Source organism: Cynocephalus volans, chromosome 8, assembly GCF_027409185.1.
Source record: "Cynocephalus volans isolate mCynVol1 chromosome 8, mCynVol1.pri, whole genome shotgun sequence".
In the NCBI taxonomy this organism is placed as follows: domain Eukaryota; kingdom Metazoa; phylum Chordata; class Mammalia; order Dermoptera; family Cynocephalidae; genus Cynocephalus; species Cynocephalus volans.
The window spans coordinates 77,782,554-77,804,722 of record NC_084467.1 but is presented as its reverse complement, the minus strand read 5'-3'; the positions used below and the strand labels follow the sequence as shown (position 1 = coordinate 77,804,722).

Below are 22,169 nucleotides of genomic sequence, written 5' to 3'. Positions count from 1 at the left end.
GGGCTAAAATAAATCTTTCCATCCTGAACACCTACAGCAACTTTTCTAAATAAAGGTGAAAAATTTAGATCTGGACCACTGGTCTTAAGAATGGAAACAGGGCTGGATGAATTCAATACCCTATCCTGGAGCAGCAAAATAGAATGGTTTCGAGATAGATTCTGAAGTCAGAGTGACAGGGTTAGAATCTCAGCTCTACCTCATGGGCACTGTGTGACTTTAAACAAGTTATTAATCTCTATGTGTCTCCATTTATTCATCTGAAAATGAGCATAAATAAGACCAGTATTGAGATTATAAAAGGGTGCTAAAAAATAACATGAGCTAATATTTATAAAGCACACAGCATAGTGCCTAGTGCATCGTAAACATCATTCTAAACTACCATTTCTTCTCCTTTTCCAGAGTATCCACTCCAATTTGACACACCAAAGGGGCTATCAGTTTGGATAAACTAAAATTATTTGTTTGTCTGAGACAAGCACAGAGCAAAACTTTAGAAATTTCTAACGTTCAAGAATTTGATCATTTATTCATTTTGCTGCTTATTCATGCCTAGCATGTACAAGACAGGTTGTTGGCAATGGGGAATAATGAACCAATCCCACAAAATAATTTTTCTTGTATCTCCAGATCAAGGATCTTTAAGTAGTTTTCAATCACCGGTTAAAGGACTTACTCTTTTTCCCAGTCCCACTCCAATTTATCCATTCCTAACAATCTATAACACAATACATTAGCCTCTTATAACTGTTTTATTTATTTAACTGTTTTCCTAAATGGTAACAATTTCTGTGTACAACTCAGTATCCCTAGAAATTTATTTAAGTTAATCTGCAGAAAACAGTAGGAAAAAAAATGTTAATCTTTTCAATTTTGCTCTACTGTTTTTGAAGGTAACATTTATTTTTGACCAATGTATAGGTAACTTTTCTTTAGATGTAGAGAGTACATTCTTTGTATTAGTCTTCCTGCTATTCCATTCCCTATGAAATGATCAGTTATACATGATTATGTCTTAAAATACAATGCTAGATAGCACAATTACCAAAACACAAAGAACTATTTTCAAAGCATTGGTAATGCATTCCACAGATCATATAAAAATCTAAAAAAACTAGAAGATATTACAGAAGCATATCCTATTATTAGTATACTATAAATACTAATAGAACTTAAGCTCCACTTATGCAGGAGACATATTAAACGGTTTTATAAATGACATGTTTTGTTGTTTCAATCATCTTTCCTTTCTTTTTCCTCATCTATTTCATACTGCTTACTTACCTCACCAACGAGCATTTCATATATAAGTACACCAAGTCCCCACCAATCTACGGCCCTTGTATAGGATGTTTCTGTTAGTACTTCTGGGGCCAGAAATTCAGGAGTGCCACAAAATGTGCTTGTTCTATCTCCATATCCCATTCCTGAAAAAGATAAAATTTAAATATTTGTTAGGAAAGAAAAAAATCTAGCATAAAAATTAGAAGTTATCCTTAGGAAGCAAAATTATAATTACACATTTGTGCATGGTTACTAAACTCAGACACACCAAAGACTTTTAAAGAAAATGAACTGGTATAGAGAAAAGTGTGCAATAGCAACTCTACTATCTAATTAATTGGTAAAAATAAATAAAATTTCCATGCTTCTTTGTAGTAACTTATTTTGTTTCTTGTCATTACTGTACAAGGGATATTAAAAAGTTACAACAATATGAATGATTCTGAGCTTCAATTTCTACTTATTCAATCTTTTAAATAATTTTAATTTACTTCATTATAAAAATAACTTTAAGTACAGTTTGAAAAATACCAAAAAGCAAATCCTTGGATAATCAAAAGTTAACCAAATGTGTCATATAATACAGGGATATGATATTAATATTTTAGCTAACCAGTTTTCAAATGTTCCTCACAATTTACTAATACATTAATCAAATGTACACTCTACATATTGAAGATACTGCCTTTATGTATTCCAATGCATTAAAACCTTTGTAAGTGTCACCTTATGAAAGAATTTGAAAGAAAAGCTCAATTCTAAATTTAAAAAGGTATGCGTGTACTATGACTACAAAACATAAGAGCATAATTAGATATACTGGCACATTAGGATAAATGAATTTTTTTTTTGTACACTTTCTTTAACATTGTCATATTGTTTTTTATCTTCTTCAATAAAATATATTTTTCTAAAACAGCGCTATACTCTCTATATAAGTTCAACACCAGGCTTTTAAGTGACTTGGCTAAAATTAGGAAAAAGATAGTTAACAAAGACAGAAATAAAACTTATGTTTCTTGACTTTTATCTTGTGCTTGGTTTACAATTAGAGCATTAATATGGCATATTTTTAGGATATAAGTACTCTAAATCTTTGCCTTATCTTGTTTATAATAATTTTATAAAATCTGCGACATTTTAATTTAATATGTGTGTGTGTGTGTGTGTGTGTATATATATATCATGTCAATTATAGTAATATATTTCATTCATTCTGATAAATTTTCTTGTCCTGATAGTTATAAAGGAAGTTGGAAGTGGACCCAATTAGCTACAAATTGGTAAAACTCCATGGAAGTGGTTAACATCAGGCTCCAAAGTAATGAAGACCAGGGTTTAAATTGCAGCTCTATGCTGTGCTACTACAGTAGATAAGAGTCACATATGGTGACTGAACACTTGAAACATGGCTGGTCCAAATTGAGATGTGCTATAAGGGTCAAACACACTCTTCATTTCAAAGACTTAGCATGAAAAAAATGTGAAATATCTCATTAAATAATGTTTAACATTGATTATATGTGGAAATGATAATAATTTGTATGTATTGGGTTGAATAAAATATATTATGAAAATTTAAAAAATGAATAAATAAATTCCAGCTCTGCCACTTGTTAGCTATGGCAGTTTGTGAAAATTGTCTAATATTAAAGCCTAAGTTTCTTCACCTGATCTTAGGGTTAACAATACTACCTATCTTCATAAGATTGTTATGAATTAGGAGATCACATATATGAAGCATTTGGCAAAGTGCCTGACACACAGTAAGAGCTTAAAATTTGTTAGGTATTTTTATTATATCTACAGAGTATATTTTTATGATAATGAAGAAAAACACATTTAATAAGTCTGTTGATTCAATACATATTTTCTGAGCACCTATTATGTTCTCGGCACCTGTACCAAGTATAAGCACACAAAGATGAGAGTAAGACATGGTTCTTTTCTTTAATGAGCTTATGGGAAATAGGAGGAAAACTGATATATACTGCTAATTTTATAATAGCCTGGTAAGAGCAAGGTAATGTGGAAACACTAAACAAGGGCACCTAAAGCAGATTTGGGAGTTAGGGTAGGAGGAGAGGAATCTCTTGTTTGGGGAGGTGACACCTGAGTTGAATCTGAAGGATGAGAAGATGACAGTCAGCAAATAGAGTTGGGAAGGGTGACAGTGCTGGACAGACAGAGACCACAAGCAATTCATTGTTGCCGGAGCAGAAAGTACTAGACAGAGAGCAGCAAGAGATGTGGCTGGAGAAATAGGCAGGCAGATCAGGAAGGGCACTGTATGTCACATTACCCTAGCCGCTTAAGAGTTTTCAGTAGAAGCATGCCATGGTCAGATTTGTATCTACATGGGGCCTTTAGCATTTTAGCAATTACATGGCAGATTGATTTGGGAGAGAAAAAGACTAGGGATAAGAAAGGTTAAGAAGTTATACAGCAGTCTTGTCAAAACAAGATGGCAGGCAGCAGCACTAGATAGGAAATGACAGATTTAAGAAATACTCAGAAGGTAAACGTCAGCAGAATTTTGCGAATAACTGCATGTGGAAAGTAGGGAACAGGACAGAATCCAGAATAATTCTACATTTTCAGATTGAAAGACTGAGAGGATTGTGGTACCCTACCTGAGGAACAGAAACTATTTTTGTTTACATAGCACTTGAGTTGTCTATTGATTATTCGGATAGAGATGTCTAGTAGACAGTTGAACATATATATATATATTTGAAACTCATAGGAAAGGAAATAATAAACTTAGGAGTCACTAGTATATAATTGCTCATCAAAAACTAGAAGTAAAGAGCAGTGGGCTAAGGACAGACTGAAAAACAAAAGCATTTAAATCAATAATATTCAACACAGAGAAGCTCAATTAGAGAAAAAACCACCAGATTCTGCAATTAGGAAGTCACCAGGTATGTGATGGACAGATATTTATAAAGTTCATTCATCCAACTACTTATTAATTGAACATTCACTGAATACTTAAGATGTGCCAAGCACTGTGTTACATGCTATAGAAACAAAGCTGGGTATGAAATAAGAGCTACCAGCGTGAAGGGAGAGACAGACAATGTAAGTTACGATATAATGTATTAAATATAAAGATAAGAATATCTATTTACAATATGTTTGGTACTGTGCCACATATTTATCTTTAATTCTAACAGTACTTCTAAACAGGAAGAAATACGTCCATTTCATAGTTAAGAAAACAGACTGAAAGAGGTTAAAAGTAAGTTTTCCAAAGACACACAGCAAAGAAGTGGCAAAGCCAAGATTCCAACCTAGGACATGCCTAAGCCCATGATCTTTATGCTTTCTTATGATACCTCTGATCCAAATTTCCCCAGTTTATTTATTTACTTTTGAATATATAGAAAATATTCTTGAGATATCTATATCTATTTTTTCCTATTTAAAAATGTTAATTGTTTTAAGCAGCTGGAGAGAAGTTATTAGGCCTGTGTAATTCACTGTACACTCACAGCAGAATGAAGTTTGTTGCTTAATCAATAGTTTCTTAAAGTAGTAACAGAATTATTAATAATACAAAGAGAATCTTAGTCTTATACTATGATTTCTAGAAACCTAACCTTATCTGTACCCACAGATTAAATTCTTAATATGATAATTAGGTTATATGAGCAATCTGCAAAGTTTTAATGAAGAATAAATTCAAGTTAAAAATATATTTTGTTTCCACAGACAAACTTGAAGACTACCAAAGTACAAAGGAATAGCAATCTATTAGAAAGAGAACTTTAAAATACCCAATTACCTTCTTTGCAAAGACCAAAATCAGCAATTTTCACAAAGCCTTCTGTATCTAGCAATAAGTTATCCAATTTCAAATCTCTGTTCAGGATGAAAAAATACAAAATGAAAAAAGAAAAATCAATAAATCAGTAGATAACATCGTAAAAAAATAATTTCAATAGGAGTCCTACTTTCTCTTTACTAAAATGAGTTTTTCAAGTTATGATTTGAGATTTAAATACTATATCACAAGCATTCATTTTTCTTCCTTTTGGCAAATCTATTGCTCTGTATAATATAGCTTCTGAATAATTTTTCCCGTTATAAAGAAAAAAAAGAGTATTAAAAAAGGAATATTTTATTTCTTCAAATATATATTTTAAAGCATGTAAGGAGTTCAAATATTTTGAACTCAGGTTTTATTAATTTGTTATTTGTGATAATCTTAGTCCAAGTTTGAAGTTTGCCTATAAACCATCCATAAGAAAAAACTGACAAGCTAAAATATAAATAAGGTATCAAAGAGAAGGTTTAACTTTCTAAGAGAATAATTCAAAATAAAGAGAAAGCTATCCATCCATACTGATTGATTACAAATTAAGCAAGTTGAAAATTGACATTTAAGTAAAATAGGACCATGAGGAAACTCTTACCTTTAAAACATTTTTAGAAGTTTGAATAAACTAATAGTCTCTTAATTCTGACTGGCCTTTCTATAATTTACTTGGTTTTGAGCAGTGTTATTCAACCCAATAATTTCTGGTCTAGAGCAGTGCTATTCAAAGTGTAGCCCATTTAGGTGCTGTTACGGGTCTGCAATTTGATAAGGAGTTTGTGCCAGTACATAAATCAATTATGTCACCAATATAATATTTAGTTCAGTTGACAGCAAGACTTCTTAATGAGAGAAGCAATGTGATGTTTTACACTCTGGCACAAGCTACTTATCTCATCATGAACACATTTTAAATAGTACTGATCAACAGAGGTTTTCTGCAGTGGATAAGTTGAACACAAAATACAATACTGATGAATACTGTTGGTGAACTGTGTTATCACAGGCCAAGTTATAATTTGACTATTTTAATTAGGGAATAGACAAAGGATCAGGAACAAGGAAGTTCATCCTATAATTGCTGTGTTGACCACATATCTTTCAAATTTGGGGTTTGACTTTTTCAGAGGTCGCTTACCCCATGAAGGAGAAAATTAAGAAGTTGGTTAAACAAAAAATATCCTAATTATTTTTAACTCTAATTCACACCAAAGTAAGTCATTAGAAAGTATCAAAAATTTACTTACCTATAAACAATTTTGTGCTCATGTAAATATTGCAACCCAAGAACTACACATGCAGCATAAAATCTGTTTGAAGAAGTAAATCAAAAGAAGTTTAATAAATTTCATTGCTCTGGAATCTCAGATTATATCTTTGTACTTCTAAGAACTCTGTAGTTAATTAATTTAACAAATATTTATTTAGTCCTTACTACATACAACACATTGTCCTATATATCAGGGGTAAAATTAAAAAATGAGAAAAGTAGTCTCAACAATGGAAGCCATTAACTTTGCCTAATGGAATCACTAAGGACCAAAGAAGGAACATATGATCTTGTTCTGTAGGAGGAATTACATTGTGCTACAAGGACAGAAGGGTAGTGTGACAGAGAGAAGTGTTGTTTAGGAAAAACAGGGTGTTCCCCTAACAGAGAAAAGGAATAGAGGTGTAAAAGACATAACATGTTTGACAACTAGTAACAAGTTTGGTGTAGCTGATGTAAAGGATGAGTGTATATAGGGAAGTAGTAGCAGGAAAAGACAGCCTGGGTGAAGAATCTTGAATGTCATATTATGAATACTGAAATTTCTTCTCTTACTGATAGAGAATCAAATAATTGATTCTAAGATTCAATGAGAACGATTGCATTTATGTTAAAGATTTTTCTGATAATGGTGTGAAGGTTGGAGTAGAAGTAGGTAGAGATTCAGAGGAAAAAGAATAGATAAGGCTTTTATGATAGTACAGATAAAAGATCATGAGAACATCCAATGTAGTGGCAACAAAGAGAGTAAGAGATGGATTCAAGACAAACTTAAAATTAGCATGACAGGACACAGTATCTCAGCTGTACAGAATGAGGAAGTGGCAAAAGCCAAAGACGACTCTCAAAGTTTCCATCTTAGTAGAATGAATAGGTAAAGAAATATAGAAGCAACCAAAGTTTTGTGGGGAAAAAGTTTTAGACATGTTGACTTTGAATTACCTATGGGACAGGTGATTGAATCTAGAAGACTGAATAGGGGTTTGGATCTCAGGAAAACTTGGGCCTAGCTACAGTATCAACCGTTGAGGAACATGGTCATGTTTGTCTTTCTCGGTTTTTATTCTAAATTTGTAGCATAATGCCTGACACTTGGTAGGCTTATTGAATAAGGAGGGAGGGAATAAATGAATGAATTTTAAAAAAAGTAAATGTGTCTTCAGTGTAGAATAGTCTACTTAGAAGAATTAGTTCTTAGTTACGTAAGGAGTATCATGAATATTTTCTCTATAAAATACACATAATGTCCATGCACCCATCCCCAAAGTATAATATTTCATTCATCCATCTATGCAACGCACCCCAACTCGACTGTCATCCACAGAAATAACTAATCTTGTCAGTTTGCTGAAAGTTCTTCTAAACTTTTAGAATGCATTTAGATTCATGTGTAGTTAATAGAGCTGTTTTGTTTAGTTATTTTTATAAAAATGGACCCATCATTTGGAAGAATTTTAAAATGCAACTATTTAGTAATATTTATTTAATTATACATTAGGGGGCTGGCCCGTGGCTCACTCGGGAGAGTGCGGTGCTGATAACACCAAGGCCACGGGTTCAGAGCCCATATAGGGATGGCTGGTTGCTCACTGGGTGAGCGTGGTGCTGACAACACCAAGTCAAGGGTTAAGATCCCCTTACCGGTCATCTTTAAAAAAAAAAAAAAAAAAAATTATACATTAGATCTTAAATAATAACTAAGAAGTTTGAAGAACTTAACCAAAGTTCATTAAAATAAATGTGATTTTAAAACTGCTTTAGATAGCTATTTTTTTTTTTTTTTAATTTTTATTTATTTATTTATTTATTTATTTTTGTCTTTTTCGTGACCGGCACTCAGCCAGTGAGTGCACCGGCCATTCCTATATAGGATCCGAACCCGCGGCGGGAGCGTCGCTGCACTCCGAGCGTCACACTCTCCCGAGTGCGCCACGGGCTCGGCCCTAGATAGCTATTTTTAAACTAACTTTTTAAGCACACTAATTCTGGTGGCAAAACAATATTGTAACAGTTATAAAAATACCTTAATTTCTCTTCCTTCTTTGTAAACATGTTATCCTGATTATACTCAAGTTAAGAGATAATTGGGTATACTAGCAAAAATATATATTTCACTGTTTACTGTGTCAGGTATTGTGTTAGCTATTTTCATTTATCAACTTATTTAAAATTTCCAGATAAAGCCCTAAGGTAAATACTTTACAGAAGCAGAAATAAAGCTCAGAGGAACTAATTTGTCTGAAGTCACATAGTTAGAATACAGCAAAGCTAGGAATCAAACTATTTTGATTCTACAGTCTCGGTCAATAAAAATTCACTGATTGCCTAGCATATGCCAGACACTCTTGTAGGTATTTCACTAGTATACTGGACAGACATGGTCCTTGCTCCTCCCTTTTAGTGAGGGAAAACAGACAATAAATATCAAAACATTAATAAGTAAGATGATTTCGGGTAGAAAAAAAGTGATATAAAGAAGATAAAACAGAAAATAGAATAGAGTGACCTCATTTGGAGGTTAGTGATGTAGTGGTATTTTAGATAGGGTACTCAGGAAAGGATCTTCAAAGAAATGACCTTTGACCTGAGACCTGAATGGTTAGAGAGGTACTTCAGATTTGGAGTACTGCAATGTAGCATTTTATTCTTGCATTTCACTTGCACTTCACTTTGTCTTTTCAGCAAAAATAGAAGTTCCTTAAGGCAGAACTGCATTTTATAATTTTAGATTTCTTCAAAAAACAAAAACAAGCATAGCAAAACAAAAACAAACTAATTCCTATGGCAGGTGGCACAAGGTTAGGCATAGTCTAAATGCCCTGCTTTTAATTCTTAAATATTTAGCAAATGAATTATTAGTAGCCTTCTACTACTTTCTGGCTTTTTCCTTCTTTTTGAATGCTTCACTATTCATTAGAATTAACCCATATTTCCTCATCTGAAACTTGAAGATTATGACAGTACTACTACTACCTGTTCTACATACCTCTAATGGTCATAATGAGAATCAGATAAAGGATTGAAAGTGCTACACAAATGTCAGTTGCCATTTCATCAGAACATAGATGTGAAATGAAAATTCAAGAGTAAACTCAATAAAGACTGACTACTGGGTTTATGTTTTTTATGATTTGGGATACATTTTGGAGATACAATTGACTAGACTTGTTAATGGTTTAGATGTCGTAGGTGAGGGAAAAAGAGGATCAAGCATGACTCCTTAAATAACTGGTAGATGGTACTACTGCTGTTTAATAAGATGGGGAAGACTAGAAAAATAGCAGGCTTGAGGAGTGGTGACTAGGAGGTGAAATAGGAAGAATCAGGAGTTCAGTTTGAGATGCTAAATGAGATAACTACTAGCTATACAAATGGGAAAGGTGGCTGCTGAATATTATTAGAGTTGGAAGGTGAGGGAAGAGGTCAAGGTTGGAAATACAAATTTGGTAAACAACAACATGCAGGTTATAGCTATTAAGAGCACTTTCCTAGGTTCAGATCCCAGCTCCACCATTTAAGAATTATAAAATTGGGATAATAATAGGGAAAAAATACATATGCATATATAACCTCAAGTGTTTACTATTATTTATTTTTATGTATTTGAATAAGCAAAACCTTCATATACTATTGAATTTAAAAACTACATAAAGGGCTTATAGTGAAAAGTCTGCTTTCTACCTCTTTCCTTGGATACAACATGCATACCAGTTTCTTTTATATTCTTTCAGAGATAATGTAAGCACAAGCAAGTAAATACTTGATATATATTCTTTTAAATTACCCTTTAAAAAAGCAAATACAAATATTTTATACACATATTACAAAAGAGTGATAAAGACTCTTTTGCACCGTTTTTCTCTCAACAATACATTTTGAGTACAATTTGTCTTTAAAGCCATGGTCCTGGATGGCATTCCCTAGGTAGAAAATCTAACAGCAAAAAAGAATTTTTACTAAAATGAAACTAAATTGTGTATCTGAATCATCAAGTATGATGTAGGGTAACCCATGAACTTTTGAATATGGACAACAGAGTTAAATAAATCAAAAAATATTTGGCAAAAATGTAAGTAGGAGTTCTAGTATTTCTTGCAGAGATCTATTATCCGTTAGGGGAAAAGAATCCCAAAATTCACAGACAGCTCTTTCTCTTCCCAGTAAGAAATCAGTCATGGAAAAACTCACACAAATGTCTAAAGCATACTCACACAGCTCTTGGTTCAGAAAAGACATCAGTATGAATGTGCATCATTAGGTCCCCACCGGCAGCATATTCCATTACAAAGCAAACATGCTCTTTGGTTTGGAAACATGCAAAAAGGTTCACCAAAAAGGGATGCCTTACACTATTCACAGTTTCAAAAATTCTTTTTTCACACATCAGGCTGTAAGATAAAACATTTAAAAATGAACAAATTTTAAAAAATATTCTAGCTGGAAATAACATTCTTTACAAACAACTAAACCAAAAATAAGCAAATTTTTAAACGATTATAATTTTAAAATCATAAAATGCATCATATTTTTACTATATATGCTATGAAAACTGACGATATATATAACTTTAATTGAAATATATTAATGAAAACTAAAATATGATTAGCATGACACATAGATTACAGAGTTCACATTGAAACTATCAGTGTAGCATACGTATGTCTAGTGGTTATAGTTAATTTTACAAAAGGATTAGAGATGAATTATAAAAATTCATCAGGAACTGATCAGAGAATTTAACAACCTAAAGTATATTTTTAAAAATTTAAAGTTTGTGACCAAGTTAAGAGGTATAGATATGCTGCATAAAATTTTAATTTAGAAGACTGACTGGAAATTAAAGAGGCTACATGAAGAATTCTACAACATGCTCCAAGGAAGTTCCTTGAGAATAATATAATTTTTCTTTAATATTACAGAAAAATCTATAGTAATCATAAATTTTCCCTATAAAAACTATGACAAATTGATACAAAGAACAATGGTCAGACTTAATGACTCTGGAATATTAGTTTTGCTTAAATAGCAAAAATGAAACAAAACAAAAAACCACTCTTCCTTCCCCTGAAAATATTAGTAATCAACTTAAAACTCAAAGTAGAAGAAAACTAGGTTACATATTATTCAAGGAAAACTTGACTTATTTATTTTTAGAACCTGACTAAAATAAAGATCAAGATATACATCATTAACAATTAGATTATATGTGCATATGTTTCTAATATAAAATAGGTATTTTTTTGTTTCTATTTGTGAGACTGGAACCAAAAATGGGTATTAATGCTTGTTTAAACACATTTACAATGCTTTTGTTTTTAAATTAAAAAATGCTTCAATTCTGTTTATTTGGGCTATTTTGTTGTTCCAAACAACATTTTTGTTTGTTTTTGTTTTAGAAGCTGGCTGGTATGGAGATCTAAACCCTTAACCTTCGTGTTACAACACCATGTTCTAACCAACTGAGCTAACTGGCCAGCCCACAAACAACATTTTGACATTCTAAATGCCAAACTAAAATCCTGAGGTTAGACAGAAGTAGTACCATTCTCCTTCCTTTTGGGTCTTTTAAAAAAGAGTTAATTAAAAAAAAATTAAAATTAAATATTTATTTGGGTATTCAGTTTATACGCTTATGACTTAGAAAAGTTAAACAGAATTTGGGAAACATTTAAGAATTATACCTATTATATAGAAAAAGCATGGAATTTTTAATGCTATGTTAATACAGTTGTCTACTGAATTATGAACTAAAACACCTGTTCAGTTTTAAATACTGATAGTAAATGCAGCTACAACAATAAAGTGTTTAAACTCTGTTTAATAGTGTTACATTCTAGATAAATGCCTACCTCCTGATTTTACACAATGTTTTTAATTTTACACATACTCAGAATCAAAGCCACACTGTAACCATTTGTAAGCTTTAAGTTTATGTCTACACAATTTTTTAAAAAATTTGGCGAAGTTTCTAAATGTTACTATAAATTAAAGCATTATTACACTAAAACTTGTAGAAGATTAAAAAGAGAGTTAATAGCTTTCATTTTTGTCACCATGTAAATTTACTGGAGAATGTCCTAAAACTTGCTTTGGGCAAGATCTATATGATGAGTGAGTTCTAAAATGTCTGCTTATTTTTAAATTTTTATTTTTATTTATTTAATTAATTAATTTATTTTGGGGGGCAACTAGCTGGTATGGGGATCTGAACTCTTGACCTTGGTGTTGTAATGCTGTGCTCTATCTAACTAAGCTAACCAGTCAGCCCTAAAATGTTTGCTTTATTAAGTCAATCTAAATTTGGGGTAAATATAGATAAAATATTCAGATGAGTAAGACCAAACTGATAAGATATTTTGGGATACAGTAGATGACAAACACCGTCTCTTTATTGTGTATGAATTTATACGTATGGGTGAAACCCTTATTCTCAGCTGGATGGGTGTTGAACACATAAGTGGTATAAAAGATTGAGAACCACTGATCGGACTTCTCCTTAAAATGGTTGCAATGCCATTCATAGAAATTATTTGGCAATAACTGACAATAATCACAAGGACTAGATAGATGTCTTAGGACAATTAGATAAAGGAGGAAGGCTCTCTATAAACCCAAATTATCACAATAATTTTAATTTTAAGCATTTTATAGCACACAAAATAAGCTATTGCACAAGAATCTTTAACTTGTCTCAACATTATCTAAATAGTGTATTTACTTCTTAAAAGTCTATTCAACAACCAACCTATTCCAAACTTGAACCCTTTTCATTCTGTCTAGAACATTTCCCTCTATACTGTCATTTCTCTTCTCTCCTTATTGACGAATATCTTACCTGCCAAAGAACATCATGAATCCAATATCTTTTACAACTTAACCTAAATCCATCAGTACACCATAATTTTCTTCTTTCTGTGAACTATTGTCTGTACCGCTTCTTTTCAAATCAAACATATCTAGCTTTTTTTTACATAATTAATGCATTTAAGTCTTGTTTCTCTAAGTGTCTAGTTCCATCCTAACATTTTTGTGTACATTTTTGTTCCTTTAATGTTTGGTACATTATTAGATATGCTAGAAACTTAAAAACTTATATAAATATTTTAGTCAGTGAAAACCACATCATTAATAAGGCTAAGATCTTAGGATTGAATCTTATATAAGATGGTTAGCTGGGCTTTGCTCTATGAGTACAAAAATATACTTCCAATCATATTCTGTTGTGTTGAAATATGAACTGGTAAGAAAAGAAAGCTGAGTGAAGAAGCTTTACAATAACATAAATTTAACATCCTTACTTGGGAGTAGGGGGCAGATGGGAGTCAGAGAGAGCATTCTATTAGTAGTACATACACTGAATGTGATATTTATACATGAATTACTCCACTTTGGAGTTAATCCACAATTTGTGTGTGTTTGTTTGTTTATTTATTTATTCATTGTGGTATGGGGATCCTTTCGGGTTAATCCACAATATGTACGTAGTACATATTCATTCACTCATTCATTTATTTATTGTGGTATGGGAATCTGAACCTGTGGCCTTGGTGTTTTAAGGCTGTGTTCTAATCAACCGAGCTAACCGGCCAGTCCTGTTACTCATTTAAAAACAGGCTGATTTGAAATTTCCTATGACCTATAAAAAGGGGCAATTTTCTAAGTAAAATAATATAATCCACACTATAGAAAAAAAATTTAGACTATTTAGACTATCTTAAAAAAGAGAACTATGTAAGAGAGCAGCAAGTATTTTAGAAATATCTGTTAAAAAAAAACTACTAATATGCAAAAACACCAAATTCTATGAATCTATTAAAAGATGTACTAGGAAGTGAATATAAAAGATTCTGTTTATTTATAATTAGTTTAATTTGAGTTATTTACTATTCATACTTGCAAGCAATAAGCATATATTATCTTTAAAAATATGCTGGTTTAATTTTTTAATATTTTAAATTGATTTGCTTTTTACCTTCCCTTGGATATGCTAGAAACTTAAAAATACTCCTTTCCCCTACCTTCCTCAATGTAAGAGTGAGTTTTATTTCTCACTCTTGAATTTTCCATTTCTCTGTTTTTGTACCAGTTCTACTTGAGATTATGTTATTTCTATGTTACTGAAAATGAATCTAGCCTTGGAGGAGAAAAGTTTTCAGTAGGGGTAATGAATGGCCTGGGTTCTGGTGAATGCTCCATCCTCTGATCTGGACTTTCTTATTTAATAGTAATATTAGTATTACTCTGTTTAGATTTAATTAGAAAGTGCTTTCCTACAAAAGACTTGGCTCCGTAGAAAGAACATAGCAGACAACTATACAAACCACCAAGAATAATGGGAAGTAGTGATCAGTTTCCTATTATTTTAGGAAACAAATGAATTTACCAATTATGAATCTGGAATAAAGCAAATATTCTTCTAGGAAAGAAAAAGATTTGGCCCTTCTATTATTCCAAGTATAAACAGACTGAAGGTAGGATCAAGGATGCGCTTTAATCATGCTTACATAGCATAAAAACATAGTTCTCAACATGTAATGTGGTGCTCAAAATATTTTATAAATATCCAGCAAAATCCTCTCTGAGTAGTTTTAGGTATCAAGAAAGTATTTATTTTGATGTGACTGAGGAGTACGAGAAAAAATAAAAAAGAAACAGAGGTAAAAAATAAATAGGCAAATCCAAAAGGAAAAGACTTTTTTACATAAAGAAAAAACTCAATCTTTTAAGAACTATCCTAATTCTAAGAACTACCCATGTGGTGGAAAAACATTAAAAGTAGCAATTTGGTATATCTATCTAGCACTTAATACAACTTAGTAAGGCAAGTATTACCAAAAAATGTAAGTTTTTATATATATGGGTTAACTGAGGCTCAAAGATGTTCAGCTTTGGGGTCAAATCATTACTAAGAAAGAACAACCAGGGCCAGAAACGTCTGTTTTCTCACACATAGTCCAGGGCTCTTTTTATTATACAGGGCTGTCTCCCATTAATATCAAGATTCTTCCTAGTGGTATAAGAAAAATACTACTAAATATTAAGTGGAAGCCTTTGTGAGAAATATGCCACTTTTAAACAACAGTTTTCATATTTAATCATTCAGTATTAAGATAGTCATTTTAAAATATATTCTCTAACCTAATTACAATCTTTATTCCTAGTCTTTGCATTTTAATGATTTTATAAAAAGATGTATCCCCAGCAGTTGATATTTATTAAACTCAGAAAAGTGAGATGGTATGGTTAAAAAATATGGTTTTAAGAAAAACAGATAAAAAATACAGAAAGGTATATTTTCAAAAGCAGAATATATTAACCATCCAGTTAATTGCAGATTATCTGTAAATGACATTACCATTTCCATAAAATGAAATGGGATAGTCTCACTCAACCATGGATAAATAACAGTTCCCATCCCACATAAACACTTTAAAATCTCCATGAATAAAAAACTTAACAGAATTATTTTAAGCATTTCACCACCTTTCCTTGATATCCACTAACCAGTTAATGTCATAAGGGGAAAAAGAAGTGATTAGAAATAAAACATAATTATACTTATGTCAAGTACAGATACATTAATTTACTGTTTTTTCACATATTACTATGAAATTAGAAAGTTTTGCTATTGCAATTTATACATTTATTCTCTCAACTTAGAACTTCAGAAAAACAGTTTCATTTTTAAAAAACTAACCTGTCTACTTCATCTCGAGCCACAATGTCTCCTTTCTTTAAGGCTTTTATAGCAAACATCTCATTTGTGTGTTTATATTCAGCCAAAAGCACCTGAAATGAGATTAAAATACTTATTTCCCATGTGAGTTATTAGTTCTGTAGATATTCCAAAAAATTTCAAAAGATTACCTTTCCAAAATGTCCTCTTCCCAAGACAGCACAACATCTGAAGTCTTGTAGATTAAACTGAAACCTTTGCTGAGATCTGCAAACAGTAATTTTAATTAAAAATAAGGCAATAAAGTATGGCACTAAACATGTAGTAGCAAAATTCATATATATTCTTTACCTTCTATCCTCAAGTTCTCCAATACCACTATATTCTATGCCTGACTGAGGAGTATCAGGCTCATATTCAGACTGGGATTTTGGAAGTATACTATTTCTATCATGGTCAATATCAAAAACAGCTTCTGAATCCTGTAAAATATTACTCATTAAACCATAGAAATATTCAGAAAACAATTCATTTGGCAATAACACATTTGAAGAAAAAAATTTCAAAAGTCAACATAAGTATTAATAGAGAAAAGTCAAAATCAGATATTGGTTATTCACTCTATGGCCATTAATTTTACATTACAATTACTAAAAAATGTGAAAAACTAACACATTATTATCATCTTCGATGCATACTGTTAACCAAGTTAGAAGATGAAGAGTGTTTCAGGCAACGTGACATCTAACATCTACCATGGTCCTAGCATAAGCAGCCTATTCCATCTGTGCCCATGAACATCCAGAGGCTAATGACAATGGCATGCCAACATTTAGAACTTGGTTATCTCCTGTCAACTCGATTTAATTTAATCGTGAATCTTCCATTCACAAGAAAAATAAACACAGTTCTCAGAGAAAAATTTTAATTGAAATGTACACTTTTTTTACTATAATGCTTTTACTGCTAATTCATCTGGTGAAAAGGAATTATACAAGATTTAAAATGCGTTACCTGTCCTGGTGTATCCAAAACTCTTAACTCAGAAGATTCATCTATTTCTCCAAGGGAAGAAGCACGTGGTGGGGCTGGAGGAGGTTCAGGCTCGAGATCAAAGTCCAATTTGGTTACTGTAGAATCACTTATAGAAGATAAAGTAATTCACCAAAACAGTAATTAAAAGTATGTATTTTAAATAGCCTTAAAATTAAAGCAAACAATTTAATTTTTTAAGTAAACAGAGCACTTATTTCAAAATACCACTTAGAAAAGATTGAGACGGTCAGTCAACATGTAAGAATGTCACAATAACTATTTTGTATAAGAGATGCTTAAAAATCTAGACACATACCTAGCTGGAGGTGCTAGTTCAGGGATGCGTACATCAACCACTGGCACTGTAGCAGGCACAGTAGTTTGCGGGCTGAAGGTGCCAGAATGATTTACTGTAGGGATAGCTCTTCTCACTAGCCTTCCCCAAGTGGCAATATTAATATTCATTTGAGGAGCTCTGAGAAATGTTTTGCCTATGGATAATGTGAATTAAAAAAAAAAAAAAAAAAAAGAAAAAATAATTTCTTCCTATATTACCAAAAACCATAATTTAAAAATCCATATTCATTAGCTTATAATTTATGAAGAACAAACAAAATATGTCACTTAAAAAAACTAATTCTTAACTATATGCTATTAAAGGCTAGTGCAAAATAGCATAAATATTAAAAAAAATAAATACATGAGGAATTGTTAGGTTTTTTTTCCTTAAGTCTAGTAATGATACATGATTATGGTTTTACAAAGAATCCTTATCTTTTAGAGATACAATCTATAATATTTATGGATGAACCAATATGATATCTAGATGTGCTTCAAATAATGAGAAAGTAGTGAGTGGATGAAAAAAACAAAATTGGCCATGAGTTGATTGTTATTGAAGCTGGGTGACAGTACATTGCACTAGTCTCTCCACTTATGGATATGTCTAAGATGTTCCTTAATAAAAAAAAATTAGAAATAAGTGAAGAACTAAAAAGAAAAAGAGAGATGGATATTACTATTTAAGAATTAGATTTTCTATATTTAAGAAAACACAGAAATACTCTATTTGATTCTTTGTAATTACCTTGTTGTTTAGAAAAAATTTTCTTTTGTCTTTGGAGTTTTGGTCTTCTTTCAATAACTGGATTAAAAAAGGTAACCTGCAGTGAAGAAAATTCAAGTTGACATAAAAATAGCATTGGATTTATAGTTCATGAAATTCACTAAACTCATAAGATTTGAAAGCTTAAGGGAATCTTAGATATAATTTAGTCCAACCCCCTCATTTTCTAGATGAGAAAATAGACCTAGAGAGGATAAATGATTTGTCTCAAGGTCACATACTTATTCAGTAGCAGAGTTAAGCCAAGAATTCAAGTACTCTATCTTTCAGCAGAACACTCTATCCATTTCTACATCATGCTGCCTCCATACATAATTTAAACTGTAGTTATACACATTTAATAAAACACATTTATTACCTCTGCAAATAAAGTACCCTGTGGTTCCAAATAGAGACACATGCCATGCCGTTGGTTGTCTAAAAAATCTTCTAACCTCAGAAATTTTACAGCACACAGAGATCGCCAATCACGCCAAAAAACTGAAATTTCCAGTTCACGAGACTAGGATAATTAAAAAAATAAAAATAAAAAAATAGAGAAAACAGAAAAGACATCATTGGACACACACAGTTGAATAAAATATCACAAACAATGTTAAATACAAATACAATAAACAAATATAACACATGAAAGGCCACACTATTTTAAAGAGTGTTTCTCAATTATACATTACTTAAACTTATACATTTTCACTCAAAGGAACAAAACATATTCAGACGTTCTCCAGCTAAGGTATTCCTAAAGTATACTTAAAGAATACATAACTGGGAGGCTGGCCAGTTAGGTTGGTTAGAGTGCAACTTTGCAATGCCAAGGTCATGGGTTTGGATCCCCAAACCAAAAAACACTGCCAAAAAAAAAAAAACAAAAAAAAAAACATAAACTGGGAACACCAACAATACAGATGAATGACCACAGAAGCTCCTTTCCCTCTCACAGCTTCAATCTTTTGGATTTTCCTCCACCACTTACCATCACTTGCTGTTCTATTGCTAAAAGAACTCAGTGCTTGCCTCAAAGAACCCACTTCAAACCTTCTTATTTCCTTATCTCACTGTCAAGCCAGAAAAAGGTCTGAAAGTAGCATTTATTCTGCAAATACAATGTGCCATGTATTGTGCTAAGCACTTGAGAATATTAGGTCATTTGGGTAGGGTTCCCTGTATCAGCCATCTATCCAGAAAAAAAAAAAAAAAAAAAAAGAGAGAGACAGAAAAAAGGAATGAAAGAGTATTTGGTCATTTGATCAACAAAGGAATACCACCAGATAGCAAGACTGGTAAGTGGAGTGGTGTGCATAGGTAGGGAGGAAAAGGGAAATTCGGACTAAGCTTTGTAAAAAGGTATGTCCATTTTATTATAACACCAAAAATAGTTTTCTTTTTTTAGAAGTAGCAAATTAGCAAGAACTTCAACGTTTTCAAAGGCCAGGGACAAATTAAGTAGGTTATACCATATCCATATGAGAGAATACACTGTACTCATTAAAAATAACGTTTACGTGGAGAAACATATCTAAGGGTTTAACAACCAATTACTAAATGCACCTGTAGAAAGTTTATAAGTTGGGGTCAAGCCATAAACTGAACTCTACATATATATTATAATCTATATACATTTTTTCATAAAGCACCAGATTTTCCCATTATTTTGTTTTTCAGGATTATGCAGATGATCCACAAAAAAAGATAGATGGTTTTTCTCTTTAGGCTCTTCAAAGTAATAAATAACTTCTTTTATATAATAACTCCCAATTTATGAACTTAGGCATCTTATTATGTAAGCCCCTAGTATACATAAAATCTTTTGACTTTAAATTGTAAAATTAGTTGATGCAAATGAACACAGAAAATGCTTACAAAATGCAACATATAAAAAATAAGTCAAAACAAAATGTCCCAGAAGGTCTCATAGTAAGTCAAGAAAAGAATCAGTGAGTATGTGATCCAGGGTGTCCTAACTCATTTCTTCTCTCTGACTCATAATTAAAATGGGAAAGAATACTTGTCATGAGAGGAGAAGAATGAGGAGAATATGGTTATTCTAAAATCAGCAAATGGCATACAGAAGGAATGAGGTACTAATGCTATTATATTCTATTCAAGTTAAAAGTATATTTCCCATCTATTTTGGGAGATAAATTTGAATAATAATTGTACTGAGGACTGGTAATTTAGACTACATTTTTTTTTTTTGACTAGAGGACGAGAGGTCTACTTTCTCCTATCTTCCTCCACTGTGTCAGGGAAGAACACGTGTTATGGACCTGGCAGATGCAAGGGGCACAGATGAGGGGAATCAAACTTGTTAAAATTTCTCACACCTTCACTGTTAAAATTAACATATTGACTCATTTATCTTTCCTCTGTGTCTTTATTCCATGCTTCAAACTGAAGGATGTTAAAGACCTGAGATTTGAAATGGAAGGTAACATCACAGATCTTAAACTAGCTTTCCTGGAGTTCTACAATGAGGTTTTAGATAGAAAGCTTTTCACTTTTTGTTATTATTTTGCATTACTCCCTGTGAGCATCACTCTTTTTACAACATATGGGAAAGGGTGGCTATGATATATAAATATATTATGTCAGTACTCCATAACTTATGTAATGAAACCTCAATCCCACTTTAACCCTTAATATCCAGTGTGGTTTGGGTAAGTAAACCAGGAGTACAGTATCTGAAAAGCAAAGTACCATATAGATAGAGGCTTCTATATAAGGAGATGCCACTAATGTTTAGAATTTAAACTGAAAATGTGACTGCTGATTTGCTGGCAATTTTCCAGAGGAGACAGATTGGTCCTACAAGGTAAGGTATGCTTGTAGGTAATTTTGAACTTTAGGAGCAACAAAATTCTAGATGGAATAAAACTACTACCAAAAAATGCTCAGCAGTACTTTTGAGCTAGGTACTGATTAGCAGTAACGGCCGACTGTCCCAACTTGTGCTTCATTTTGTCTATTATAAATTTAAATCTAGAATCAAAAAGGAAACTGTGTTAATGAATCTGTGTGGCTTGTCTTAAGTTGAAGACCTAAAAAAGTAAGCAGAAAAAGGTAAGAAACATTGAATCATTCTTACATTTAAGTGAAGGAAGAAGAGCAACAAATTTAAAAATGTGTTGCAATTTAAAAAGAACAGAATATGTCTACCATAAAAGGAATTAGCATAAAGAAGGCTGAGATTCCTGCTCACTGAGGACCCTGGGACACCAGAATATACACATACTTTAACTTTTCAAAGGAAACACAGCGACATCTATTGGACACCATGAGAACTACTAACTCAAGGTAGTTCAGTTTTATTTATTTATTTTTTATTTTATTTTATTTTATTTTTTTAAAAGATGACCAGTAAGGGGATCTTAACCCTTGACTTGGTGTTTGTCAGTACCACGCTCTCCCAATGAGCGAACTGGCCATCCCTATATAGGCCATTCCATTTTACTTGGCTCTTTTTAAACTCTGCCTAGTCTTTTTGGCTCATCATTCATTCTTTGTTCATGTTTTCAAATTCTTTTAATATTTCTTTAAATATTTTAAACATTTATTTTATGTTCTATATATAATAATCCCATTATCTGTTTATGCTTGCTAATGGTAGTTGTATCCTCATGTATTTTTAAATTTTGGATGCAAGCTCATGTTGGGTTGAATTCTTCCCTAGGTTTCTCAAATACAATTTAGTAGTTTTGGTGGGTTTTTTTGCCTCAATTAATTTTTTTAACCTATCATACCTTAGGGTCTTTTATGTATGGAACACTATTAGCTCTTTTGTATTTCTCACAGTGCCAAATACAGGCCTTGAGTATTAATTTAAAGACCAGAGAGGAAAAAGCTAAAATGCCTGTACTGTGCCTTAGAGCAGTGCTTTGTAATAATGGGCATAGAGAATTAATTCAGATTCAGTTTTGCCCCGAAGGTGGGACTGTGTAAGGAAGAAGACATT

General features: G+C 32.0%; 1 protein-coding gene across 2 annotated transcripts in view; it reads right to left on the bottom strand.

Annotated features, from left to right (window-relative positions):
• The window catches only part of PKN2 (protein kinase N2), a 130,882-nt gene that overhangs the window by 5,560 nt on the left and 103,153 nt on the right, over window positions 1-22,169 (bottom strand). For both annotated transcript variants that reach the window (XM_063104989.1, XM_063104990.1), the window contains exons 9-19: window positions 18,576-18,719; window positions 18,179-18,254; window positions 17,408-17,582; window positions 17,071-17,197; window positions 16,408-16,538; window positions 16,248-16,323; window positions 16,078-16,169; window positions 10,592-10,768; window positions 6,358-6,420; window positions 5,078-5,154; window positions 1,288-1,430 (exon numbers count right to left, since the gene is read on the bottom strand). In XM_063104989.1, coding sequence (XP_062961059.1) covers window positions 1,288-1,430; window positions 5,078-5,154; window positions 6,358-6,420; window positions 10,592-10,768; window positions 16,078-16,169; window positions 16,248-16,323; window positions 16,408-16,538; window positions 17,071-17,197; window positions 17,408-17,582; window positions 18,179-18,254; window positions 18,576-18,719 — 1,281 coding nt within the window. The remainder of the gene's footprint in view (window positions 1-1,287; window positions 1,431-5,077; window positions 5,155-6,357; window positions 6,421-10,591; window positions 10,769-16,077; window positions 16,170-16,247; window positions 16,324-16,407; window positions 16,539-17,070; window positions 17,198-17,407; window positions 17,583-18,178; window positions 18,255-18,575; window positions 18,720-22,169) is intronic.